The sequence below is a fragment of the Podarcis liolepis genome (genome assembly GCF_965112155.1).
Source record: "Podarcis liolepis genome assembly, chromosome: 9".
Lineage (NCBI taxonomy): Eukaryota > Metazoa > Chordata > Lepidosauria > Squamata > Lacertidae > Podarcis > Podarcis liolepis.
The window spans coordinates 45,249,553-45,261,650 of NC_139564.1; the positions used below are offsets into that span (position 1 = coordinate 45,249,553).

At 42.7% G+C, this 12,098-nt stretch overlaps 1 protein-coding gene across 16 annotated transcripts in view; it reads right to left on the minus strand.

Annotated features, from left to right (window-relative positions):
• The window catches only part of NEK1 (NIMA related kinase 1), a 42,946-nt gene that overhangs the window by 7,030 nt on the left and 23,818 nt on the right, over positions 1–12,098 (minus strand). For all 16 annotated transcript variants that reach the window (XM_083520238.1, XM_083520248.1, XM_083520242.1 and 13 more), the window contains 10 exons: positions 11,994–12,089; positions 10,162–10,314; positions 9,711–9,773; positions 9,382–9,613; positions 7,825–7,977; positions 6,206–6,373; positions 5,722–5,842; positions 5,512–5,609; positions 1,674–1,885; positions 999–1,153 (listed from right to left, as the gene is read on the minus strand). In XM_083520238.1, the coding sequence (XP_083376364.1) occupies positions 999–1,153; positions 1,674–1,885; positions 5,512–5,609; positions 5,722–5,842; positions 6,206–6,373; positions 7,825–7,977; positions 9,382–9,613; positions 9,711–9,773; positions 10,162–10,314; positions 11,994–12,089 (1,451 nt within the window). The remainder of the gene's footprint in view (positions 1–998; positions 1,154–1,673; positions 1,886–5,511; positions 5,610–5,721; positions 5,843–6,205; positions 6,374–7,824; positions 7,978–9,381; positions 9,614–9,710; positions 9,774–10,161; positions 10,315–11,993; positions 12,090–12,098) is intronic.

Below are 12,098 nucleotides of genomic sequence, written 5' to 3' on the forward strand. Positions count from 1 at the left end.
GGGTATTCAAACCCTACGGTATATCAGAAGAATAGAAGGAAGGACCAAGTTTTGTCTGTCTTGTGTTATGGTGAACCTTATTATTGTGACTTAACGTTATCTGCAGATAATGATCATTGTCATCAGCAATATGTTGACATGGTATCAGTATCTGCATGAACGACTGAAAAGGAGACAAGCTGTTTCTTGGCTTAACATTGGGCCTGACAGAAAACATGATCAAAACTGTAGAACAATATCCACCAGTAGCACCTCCCAACAGAGAAAGCAGGATGATGCTTGAACAAATTCCACACACACAAAAATTATTGATGATCCATTCCAGATCTTTCACAGAATGTTAGGATGTTTTTTTTCCTAGGTGAACAAGTGGTTTATGACTACATTTTTCTGGAATACCTGCTGATTAATGATGCTGTGTGGAAGCATGCCAAAAAAATTTAAAAAATAAATACACCCAGCAACTATATTGTGATAAAAGAGAAGTGTGGAAAGGCCCCTAGACAGTAACCTCCTAAACAGCTCACCAGCCCTCCGTCATTCTCTGCTCTCTCCCCACTTCCAATGGGCCCAGAGAGTGTCTTTCCCTAGTCAAGGGCATTCAATTTCCCTCAGCAGCAGATGCACTGAACATCACAATTCTGTGACTAGCTCTTCCACACTCAACAGCTTGAACATTTTAAGCATTCTGTGAAGGACAGCAACAGCAAAAGAAGTAGTGATTTGGTAATAGGTACAGCCAGTACTTAGCCTATTGTAAACAGAAGATAAAACTCTGCATCACATTTTCAAGTCTTCTTTTTCATTGCTTTTCACTGCAAAGCATTGGTTTAATTTTATTCCCTTGAGGAAAGCCACCAAGATATTACCACATAGCCAGTTATTTTAGTGTAGCTGTACTAGATTTTTAAAAGATTTTTTTTAACAAAAAGCTTTAAAGTTAATGCTTTATGGAGATACTTTTTCAGTTTTTGAGAGGTTTTTTTTTTTTTGCTCACATGTCTTCAGAATCCGATTGTTCTCCTTTGATGGGCTCATCCTCCATGTCATCTATTTCGAGACTCTGTTGATTTTGCACATCAGCAACACTGGGAACATCAACTAGTGTTCTATATAGCTTGGAAAGATCTGGGAGCGAACAGGTTCTCAGCAGCTAAAAAGGAATACTGCATTAAACGAGCAGACCAGACCAACCAGCAAGAATATGAACGTGTGACCATAATAACAAAAATAACTTGCAAATTTACATTAGCATAGTTATGATAGTAACAAGCAGCTGGGGTTTGTTTTCTTCCAGAGTGGGGGGAAATGGGAGAATGAAGAATCAAGAACAGTTTTCATGCTAAGATTATGAATTCTCCTTTATTACTTCCCATATATATATATATATATATATATATATATATATATATATATATATTATACAATAGTATACTAGTATCGGGTACATCTTCAGGAGGCTGCCCCCAATTATAATAAAAAAATCTCCCAAGTAGCACTTTTAATTTTTTTGTGCATTTCTAGTATTACAAAGAACAGCTGCACGGGTGCAAGTCCATTTGTAGACTGTAGAACGCAACAATTCCGTAAGCATTATATACCCATGCAGCAAATGCATGCATGTGCAATGTTTAAGGTTTTTTGTTGTTGTTTTTTTGAAAAAAAATGCTTACCTTTGGGTTGTTCGCATCAAAGAGACCAGTAGAAAGCCCTATCAACAATGAATTTTTGCCTTTTGTTTTTTCTGGCGATACAGAGCGTGACCTTGTTGGAATGGAATCATCAAGGGAAGACTGTGCTGACAGAACAGGAAAGGCTGTTAATCTTGCTTGATGCTGTACCACTTTCTGAAAAAAGGGTTCAGGTTGCATGGAATCATGGGGATCTGGAGCGAGAGAGAAAACACCATTTTACAAATACATGTACAGGTTAACATTCCAGCAAGCTTTGTTTTTAAAAAGTGTTAGGTGCAGTTCAATAATTTACTGCAGAAATAAGATATGCTGTAGGCCGATGCTGCACCTTGCGTTACCTTTCCTTGAAAATTACTAATTAATTGTGGGACTGCCCCAAAATCCCTCAAAGTGGGTGGTGGATGGAAGAGTTCAAGCTTTTAAGAGCAAAATGACTACAATGTGTAAGGGTGCTATAGCTTTCCCCTACCCATAAACGGCCTCTCCAATTTGCTATCTGTTAGCGTGGCTAGTGTGTTTAGAGGCAGAGGGTTGGATTGTGACAAGTACCAGATGACATTGCTGAGGCCTAGCCTTTATGTAAAGACAAAATGGGGACAGATGGCAATTTCCAGGCTCCCTCCTTCCCTTCCCCTCTGCCAGTTCCTTCCAAGTAAAAGGGTTTCCCTTCAGTGTTAAGAGTCACCATTCCTCACCAGGTTTTTGAAAATACTCATTATAGTGTCTGCATTGCTTGAGAAAATGCGTGCGAAAGAGACTGAATGAATAGACCCTTCTGTTCATTAGTCTATTGAAAGACAGTTCATAACTCAGGAGCCCAGGGTTCTTCTAGAGCAAATATAGGTCTGACAAGAACTTTTAGCAAGCCTTCTAGGCAGAAGCGACAGGGTTCTTTTTTGAAGCCATCAGAATAGGAGCAGCAGATTGCTTCCATTTAGTGAACTGACTCTTCCCTAAGTCCTCAGGGGTCAAGGAACTATTTCCGAGGGCAAGAGCAAAGCGCTTCTATAGATAGCTACAGTTTAAATAAATAATAATTCTCATGAATCCATGAGTGGCTTGAAAGGCCCCTCTAGTGCATGGCCCGCTAGCTGAACTTTTCCCTGGAATTGTAGTTCTTTCCACAACTTTTGGAACCACATTTATGAAGTTGTTCTATGCAAGTCTCTTAGAGGTTACCAATGTCACCTTAAGACTGAAACCTCGTCTCCTGGGTTTCGAAGCATAAAGAACTGCTGAAACGCACACCTCATCAAAATGTAGTTTTCTGTAAGGTTTATATAAGTTGGGTAACATTTCTGCTCATGGATGGTGGTAGATGCATGCTTAGAACCACACGTTTTTCTGCCTGCACCTTGGCAGCCAATGAGGTCAGGGCTAAATGTATGGATTATAGCATATCAAGTGTTCCTCAGTCCAGCGTGGTTACATCCATTGTTAACTGGCTCTGGATGGTTCCTTGTAAAGAATCCCCTAGGACAGAGATAACTCCGAGCCAGTCACTGCCCACAGGCTGCAGTAGTACCTTCTCCTGGTATGCAGAAATATAAATCCTACAGAACCACCTTAACCCCATTTTCCCAGGATATGGAATTTCTGTCTGGCACCCAGAAGTCTCCTCAAGCTGTACTCAGGGGCCAAGACTCCCAGTCTATGCCAGAACTGCTTCCATACTGGCACACAGGGAAGAAACATAATGAACAGAGGAGTCAGAATACATGTTGCCTGACCTAGTATGCTCACGAATGCCATGCGCCTGCAAGGGTGTGCACGGAACATCTACCTTGGATGGCTTGGTCACAGCACACTACCAGAAACCTTCAAGAGGGGATCAAGAGGTCAACTGTCCACCTTCATGCAACAAGCTTCTCCTCAAATATTCCTCTACAGGAAAGTACAATATCAGCAGCTATAAAGAGTTGTTCCTTCCACCCTGATATCCTTTTGCTGTCTGCTTCCTCGCTGTTCCGAGAGTGGAACGTTATACTTACTATGAAGTGTTCTTCTGGTCAGTGGAGAGTGGAGCAGACAGCTCTGCCCACACTAAATAGAAACAACCAAACCACAGAGAGTGTAAAATCACAGAGGGTCGTTTGCAAATATAGCATGCACAATTTCCCTTAGCAGTTCTCAGTTAGGGACACCACTGGACTCCTCCTTCTTTTCTCTCCATATTTTTTCTTTTTCACTTCTGTTCTTTTGTTGATAAATGTGATTATCTGCTTATGGTTTTTTTCCCCCATAAGAAATTTCTACACTGAAAAGTTGTCCTGTTACTGGAAGATTCCTCCTATCCAGGAAAGACATAGATTTTGTTGTTGCCTGGGCTTTTGGCCTGGGCTTTCCTCTTGAAGGGAAGTTAACCCTCTCCTGTCTACTATACTCCCTACAGACCAGAAGAACAAGGCATGTTAAGTTTAACTCTTTGTTTACACTTCAAGCCTACATGTCTGCTCAGAAGCAGCAGGGCTTTGTGGGACACAGAACTGCAACCTACCGTATTTTTCGCTCTATAGGACGCACTTTTTCCCCTTCAAAAATGAAGGGGAAATGTGTGTGCGTCCTATGGAGCGAAGACGCCGTAGCCCCGCGACCCTCTCCCGGCTGGAGAGGTGAAGCGCAGCTATGGCAGGAGCCTCTACAGCCCCACGTCACCTCTCCAGCCGGGAGAGCGCACGCGGGGCTAAAGAAGCACCCCGCGCGCGCTCTCCCGGCTGGGGAGGTGACGCGCGGCTATAGAGGCTCCTGCAGTAGCTGCGTGTCACCTCTCCAGCTGGGAGAGGGTCGCGGGAGGCTGCTTTAGCCCCGCACGCGCTCTCCCGGCTGGGGAGGTGACGCGCGGCTATGGCAGGAGCCTCTATAGCAGCGCGTCACCTCCCCAGCCGGGAGAGCGCGCGCGGGGCTAAAGCAGCCTCCCGCGACCCTCTCCCAGCTGGAGAGGTGACACGCAGCTATGGCAGGAGCCTCTATAGCAGCGCGTCACCTCCCCAGCCGGGAGAGCGCGCGCGGGGCTAAAGCAGCCTCCCGCGACCCTCTCCCAGCTGGAGAGGTGACACGCAGCTATGGCAGGAGCCTCTATAGCAGCGCGTCACCTCCCCAGCCGGGAGAGCGCGCGCGGGGCTAAAGCAGCCTCCCGCGACCCTCTCCCAGCTGGAGAGGTGACACGCAGCTATGGCAGGAGCCTCTATAGCAGCGCGTCACCTCCCCAGCCGGGAGAGCGCGCGCGGGGCTAAAGCAGCCTCCCGCGACCCTCTCCCAGCTGGAGAGGTGACACGCAGCTTTAGAGGCTCCTGCCATAGCCGCGCGTCACCTCTCCAGCCGGGAGAGCACTCGCGGGGCTAAAGCAACCCCCGCGACCCTCTCCTGGCTCGAGAGGTGATGCGTGGCTATGGCAGGAGCCTCTCCGCTGCGCCCCCCAGCCCCAAAGAGCAGGTCGAAAGGAACCTGAAGCCTGGAGAGCGAGAGGGGTCAGTGCACACCGACCCCTCTCACTCTCCAGGCTTCCAAGGTAGCCGCCTGAACGCACCTTAAACGACACCTTGTTTTAGAGCAGGAAAACAAGAGGGGGAAAGTTCTCCCCCTCTCTGTGCAGCGCCTCCTGCCGCTTCACTGAAGGGGCGCTGGGCAGAGAGGGGGAGATTTTTTCCCCCTTGTTCTCCCCCCTCTAAAACAAAGTGCGTCCTATTGTCCGGTGCGTCCAATGGTGCGAAAAATACGGTAAGTATTCCAATTCACGTTGGCAAAAGACATACAGAATACCCCAAAACCTCGAATTCCATTTTAGATTCTAAGAAGTATAAATAATATGACTGCTGACCTACGGATGCTTCATCATGGAGTGGCATTTTTTTTAGTAGCCCATCCTCTGGAAGATCTTCGTTGTCATATTGGCTACTATCAGTAGGATCTTCTGACCTGTGAAAGATGACCAAAGCCAGGAAATAAACACACACACAATATATTTCCGCATTAAACTCTCAAAAATGAAACTTCATACCAGTGGAAGCATGAAGGGAAGGTGACTTACACAATTTCCTTTGCTTCTGCTCTTTCTTTAACCCACACATCAGCAATGACAGGGAATATATTTGCTTTGCATTTATCTTCTTTGGTTTCTTCTAACAATTCTGATTCCAAGTCTTCAGGCTCTGTGGAAACAAGTTCACGAATGAAAGGAGCGGTACTTGTGCTAAAGGCATTTACTTGCATCAGAATTCCTAAGGGATATTAAAATTTAGCAGGAGGCGCAAAAGCTATTTATAATTGTTATGCATAAACACATATGTCCTATGGGAAGGCACTGAAACAATTATTTAACTCTCATAAGCCGTCTGTGCTAAGATGCACCATTGACAAGCAACTCTTCAGCGTGTTACCTTTGCATAAATTATTTTTGACATTGTATTGCCCTAATTTATTAATTATTAAACTTCCATTAACAGCATTTCTCTGCTCCTTACTAAAAACAGGGGTGTGGGTGTGTGAATAAATTTGGAACTGGAAAGTCATACCGTTTATCAGATCAGGCCTGGCTGTCAACTGGGTAGATTCAGATGCTTGAGAGCTTTCTTGTGTCGTCTTTTCAGTATTTTCCACTTCAGTCGATGATTCCTCTCTGGCATGAGTTTCTGCTTTCATTTCACTGTTGTCTCTCACTGTTAATGCTTCCTTTGAAACTTCTATAGCAAAGTAATAAATTGCCACTTAAATATACACCTCGTTGAATATGTTGCAGCACAGATGTCTGGTAAAAAGGTAAGCTGTCCAGATTTAATAAATGCAGGTTTCTTTACTAAAAGGAAGAAAACAGACTTGCATCCTTACAGTAGCCTCATTAACATGTCTTAAGTCACAGTTTGTCTTAAGTAATAGTTTAATAATGAACATGTTTCCACCTTGCCGCATGACTACTTGTGCGGCTTCTCTTCTATTGCTCATGGATCACACAAACTGTAGTTCCGACATCTTGTTGTGCCATCTGACCATGGCCCCATGGTTTTGTATCTAACGAATAATGAGTGGGAAGCCAGAAACAGACCAAGAGCAAACTTTGGTTTATTTCTGGCTTGTGGTTTGTTTGAAACAAAGGAAACCATGTTCTGCGTTGGCTTGTTTAAGCTCCTCCCTGTGACAGGGGGAACACATGTTCTTAAAGCATGGTTTAATCATGATTGGTGTGGTTAAGCTTTTGCAATCACCCATTGCCAGCCCTCCTGGTGCTGCATGCCAGCAATAGGTGTGGCCACCTCAACGTGTGAACACACATAAAACACACATGCAGATCAGCTGAGAAGAGTTATTGCCCCCTCCCTGTTCATCAAAAGATCTAGTTGATCATTGTCTATTGAGTGATTGCATTCCCATCAGGGTGCTGGATTTAAACTTCTCCTTCCACCTCTAGTGCGATGCCTACTTTGCTACTGATGAATTCAGTAGGGTCTTAGATGAGAAGAAAAAGTTGCTTGAAGGCCACCAAACAAGGGATTAGCCACCCCAATTTAAGACAAACTGTGGTTTATTGCAACATTCAAATGGGTCCGAAAGTGAATTGTTTTTAGTCTTACATAAACAGCTGGAAATTGTATGCATTTTTTTTATTGTATGAGACCGTTAAGTTCCAGTCTTTTATACTCAGGAATATTAAAGGGAACAGTTTTTAAGAAAATACATATTTTAAAATGGCATCAAGTCTGTATTAAATAGTGAAAACACTTCAACAAATTAAAGTGTGCCTTAAAATTGTTATTAACCTATCAAATGGTAATTTGATTTTTCATCATAATAAAATGATTTCCTTTTTACTATGCCTGTTTTGGTCCCCTGTAATTTCACTCCATGTATTAAAGTCCAATTTAATGTGTCACTGTAAGTAGAAGAGAGAAAACAGATTCTAGACAATGATTCACAGTGCAAGAGGTGCCTGGATTTGAATTGCTACTGCTTGGGGTTAAAGAGAACAAGAACAGGTTTTATTCAGAATGGAAGCTTTACTCTGTTATTAAATCAAGGATAAATGGAAAATAGTAGTCCAAAGGTCTATCCTAAACCACCACTCATGAAAGTTTCAGTGCAAAATATAAGCCTGATACAAGTTTTTTTAAAACTTAACATAGCTTCAGCTTCTCCTTACCGTTGGTAATACTTAGGTCATCTAGCAGATCAGTCTGAAGTTGTAACTCAGCCTCTCCAAGTATCTTCAACACTGAATCGGTGGGGCTTTTGCCCCAGACTTTTCGTTGGGGTTCAGCAGCGTCTAGCTTAATAACCTCTCCTAATGTCTGTGCTGTAGGGAAATATTTAACACGTTGACATAAAAAGCTTTAGGAAGGGCTTCCTCCCCCCTTATTTTCAATGAAAGACAAAAGAGTAATGACCTGTCAGTAAAGAACATACCATCCCAATTTAATTTATTCTTGAAGGGTATAAAGAGAACAAAATGGGCTGCAAATGCTTCTACGATACACAGATACAAGCCAATACAAATGTTTATTAAAACAAAACATTCTGATTCAGTGCAATTAGATTAGATTAAATACAATGAAATTAGATCAAGATTTGGCTACAGAAATCTGAGAATTAATATTTCCTTTCTGTTATATATCTTCTACAGCAAAAGCAATGAATCGGAGAACAGAATTTTTTTAAGGTAACAACTCTCTCTCTCTCCACTAAGTGAAAAAGCTCTCCTTAGGAGTGGGGTGGTAGGGCCATTTGTCACTCCTCCAAAATCTAGATGATGATGATGATGATGATCATCATCATCATCATAATTTATTATTTATACCCCGTCCATCTGGCTGAGTTTCCCCAGCCACTCTGGGCGGCTCCCAACAGAATATTAAAAACACGATAAAACATCAAACATTAAAATTTTCCCTAAACAGGGTTGCCTTCAGATGTCTTCTAAAAGTCAGATAGTTTATTTCTTTGACATCTGATGGGAGGGCGTTCCACAGGGCAGGCACCACTCTGCCTGGTTCCCTGCAACCTCACTTCTCGCAGTGAGGGAACCTCTAGAAGGCTCTTTGGATACAACTTCCAAAATAAAGATAGAAGAAACAATATAACTGGAGAAGAAGGAACATTCCGAATGGAATGTCAAAGCTTATGTCACAGGAATCCAAAGGGTTGTTATCTATTGCTCCCCCGCAACTCCTCCCACACCCTCAAAACCACTGGAGCCAATTTTGAGGATGCACAGGAGGCTAGAGAAGGGGAGAGAAGAGGAAGGGGAAGTTCCAGGGGGAATGAGGAAGTTTGCTGTGTTGGATACAACCCAAGGTTTATAAGTGAGCTGGGAATTCCAGTGCACAGAAATATCACAGAAACCATGTTGTCCACAAAATGGGTGGTAATATATAATTAAGTTTCAAGTTGCTAACCACTGGATGTGAAACACTGCGAAAGGTCTGCACCTTGTTCACTGCCAGTTGGGGAACACACAGCTGCTAACAATTTGTGACATAATTAGGGTGAGGGAGGAAGGGAGAGAAAAGGACTTCTGAATGGAGAGTAGACTTAGGAGAAAGATTGGGTCTACTGAAGCTATGCGACCGAACAGTTTGCAACTTACGAATCTTTGAGGAAGCAAGTTCAAGACTAACTTAAGTAGGATTGCATTACCTAGTAAGTGCAATCTTTGCAATTCACTTGATTTGGTTAACAAACTTAAACGAAGTCAACTTACCCTCTGTACCAGTGAAAGATGCTTCCATTGTTAATTGTGCCAGAGGAACCACAAGTTGAGTCCCAGCCTCCCATTTCTTACGATCAGGTGGAACCGGATGATTTTCTTCTTGATGCTGGTTCCTCTCATCAGGCGGAGCTACCTCACAGATGTCTTTAGGTTCATTTTCCTCTTTTATATCTACCTGTGCTTTAAGGTTTTCATTCAGTCTTCGGAGTATGTTTCGCTTGTTCTGAAGCAGGAAAGAAACAACAAAACAACCCATTACATAAAAAGCAAAACCTCTAAAAAACCAAAGTATAGAACAAAGCTGAAGTAATTTAGCTTACTTGAAAAGCAACATCAGGTTTTGCTTCTACTGAGGCTTCCTGGATGACCGACGCATTTTCATCCTTTAAAATCCAAAACATGCAACAAAACAACATGAAAGACTGTGTCCAATACAGTAATTAGTACAAGAAAGAACAGAGGGGGAAACAATGCTTGCCATTAACAGCTGTGCAGTGAATGTTTCAGCATACTATTGTTGACGTATTCCTTGCAGGCAGAATTCCTACAATGGCAATGTTAATCTATGAGAAGGCCAATTTTCATGCCAATTTTTCCACACAAATCAATTTGTGTGTTTGAAAAGCATGTAGAACACAATGCAATAGTGGTTTTTTGCGTGCGCATACAATTTTCATTCTTGAGAGGAGCACTGAGAATCATATTCCCTTCCTGACACTTGCACACTGAATGGAGATATATGTGGTTACTGCTTTGAAATATACGACTTACCGCGCCCACTTCCTTCAAAGCGGATGTCATGGAGATGATTTGTGGTGAAATGGGCTTCATCAGCCTGGTAGGGGAACCTCCACCTTCTTGCTTGCCATGTGTGGGACTTAATTCTGCAGCTCCCATGGGGTTCTTTATCCCTTTGGCTACCAGCTGTGGGTATAATGTAAAATGTGCTATATTTCACATGGCAATGATGAAGTGTTAGTGTAAGGGCACAGCCTGTAGGCTGCATGGTGAGAGGGAAGGGAGGCAAACAAACCAGCCAAACCAACCAGCTCTTCCTTCATCACCACTGCCACCAAGTGGATATAAACAGAGATAAATGCGTCCAGCTATACATAGTCTAGACTGTTTCCCTAACCACACCAATGCTTATTAATTTGCATCCCTCTGTTCAGCTAATGGGTCACTTTGTGGTCTTCTCCTGGCTTTTGTCTGCTGCAGTGTGCAGCTATGCCCTCAACCACTCAGCACTCAAAATATTCTAGACCGTTTTCTGTCTTGCAACTCTTCAAGTTCCTGACTTCACAACTAACCACCCTATTTTCTGCCTTCACTTCTGTACAATATATTCACTCCCCTTCCCTACCATTTGGCTAATCATAAAGAGAGTAGACTCCTGATTAAGTTTCTATTTCTTCTTAATGAATCAGGCTCCTAGGCTGAACTTTTGAGCCTTCAGGGCACAACTTGATGAAAAACATCCCCTTGTAGTTTTAACTCTCCTCTGAGATTTTGACTCTCCTATGCAAGACAGCCTCTAAAATCAAAAGCTACCATTTTGTAACAACCAAATAGAAAAGGGTAGAACAGTTTCATTCCTTCCCAGCCAGCTATCACAGAAAAATATAAAGCTGCAAGAGCTTTTCTTTTTTTTAAAAAACAGCAGCTTCAGACTGATTAACTGACCAAATTCTATCACTTGTTTTCTTCTTTAATTAAGACATGATCATTCAACTATTTAATTTTGTAAAAATTGGTCCTATTCCATGGCAGTCTGATATGAACTCCCTGGATCTACTATTATTAGAATAGAGCAGTAGTTTGGGTTGCTAGTGGTGAGTGTTCTTTGCTCTCTGGCAACTTGCTGCATCTCCACATGCAGCATAGCACAGAGTCATTAAACACAAAAAGGATACTTAACTTTTATGAAATACGTAATTTTTTTAGAGTTCCTAGAACGTCCCCAAGAAGTGATGTAGTGCTATTTGTATATTTTTGGTGTTGTGCAACTGGGGAGGCGGAAGCAGGTTGGGGGCTCTTTAAAATGTTTATGTGGGCAATGGTGATGGTCCTCTATTTCTTATCCACATTCTTGTGCTTTTCTCAGTACTATATGAAAAGATAAACATACCAGTTTACTACAAGAAGAAATTCATGCACACTGTGGCATCATTAAAGTGCCCCTGGTCTGAAGTATGTGTTATAATCCAGCAGACTCTACTACTTTTTCTACCCAAACAAGATTGGGTAGATATTTTCTAGGTCAGGCATAGGCAAACTTGGCCCTCCAGATGTTTTAGGACTACAACTCCCAACATCCTTGACCACTGGTCCTGCTAGCTAGGGATGATGGGAGTTGTACTCCCAAAACATCTGGAGAGCTGAGTTTGCCTATGCCTGTTCTAGGCCCTAGATCCCATCAGTAAAGGTTAAGAGCACACTAATGCTAAAAAATGAACGGAAATTAGTATGCAAAAGACATCAGGCTGTGAACACTTACTTCCAAGACCTCTGGAGATACAAGAAGAAATTAAACAATACTAATCTAAGCTTCTAAGTGTAAATTGCATCAGCAGAGAGGAAGTGTCAGAATTCATCTTTCTTACATGTTCTTCCCAAGCTTTCCTCTCCCTTTCGTATGCTTCTTTTCTCTTCCGTTCTAGCTGTTCTTTCAGGACTGCAGCCCGGGCATTTGCTTGTGCCTTGTAATG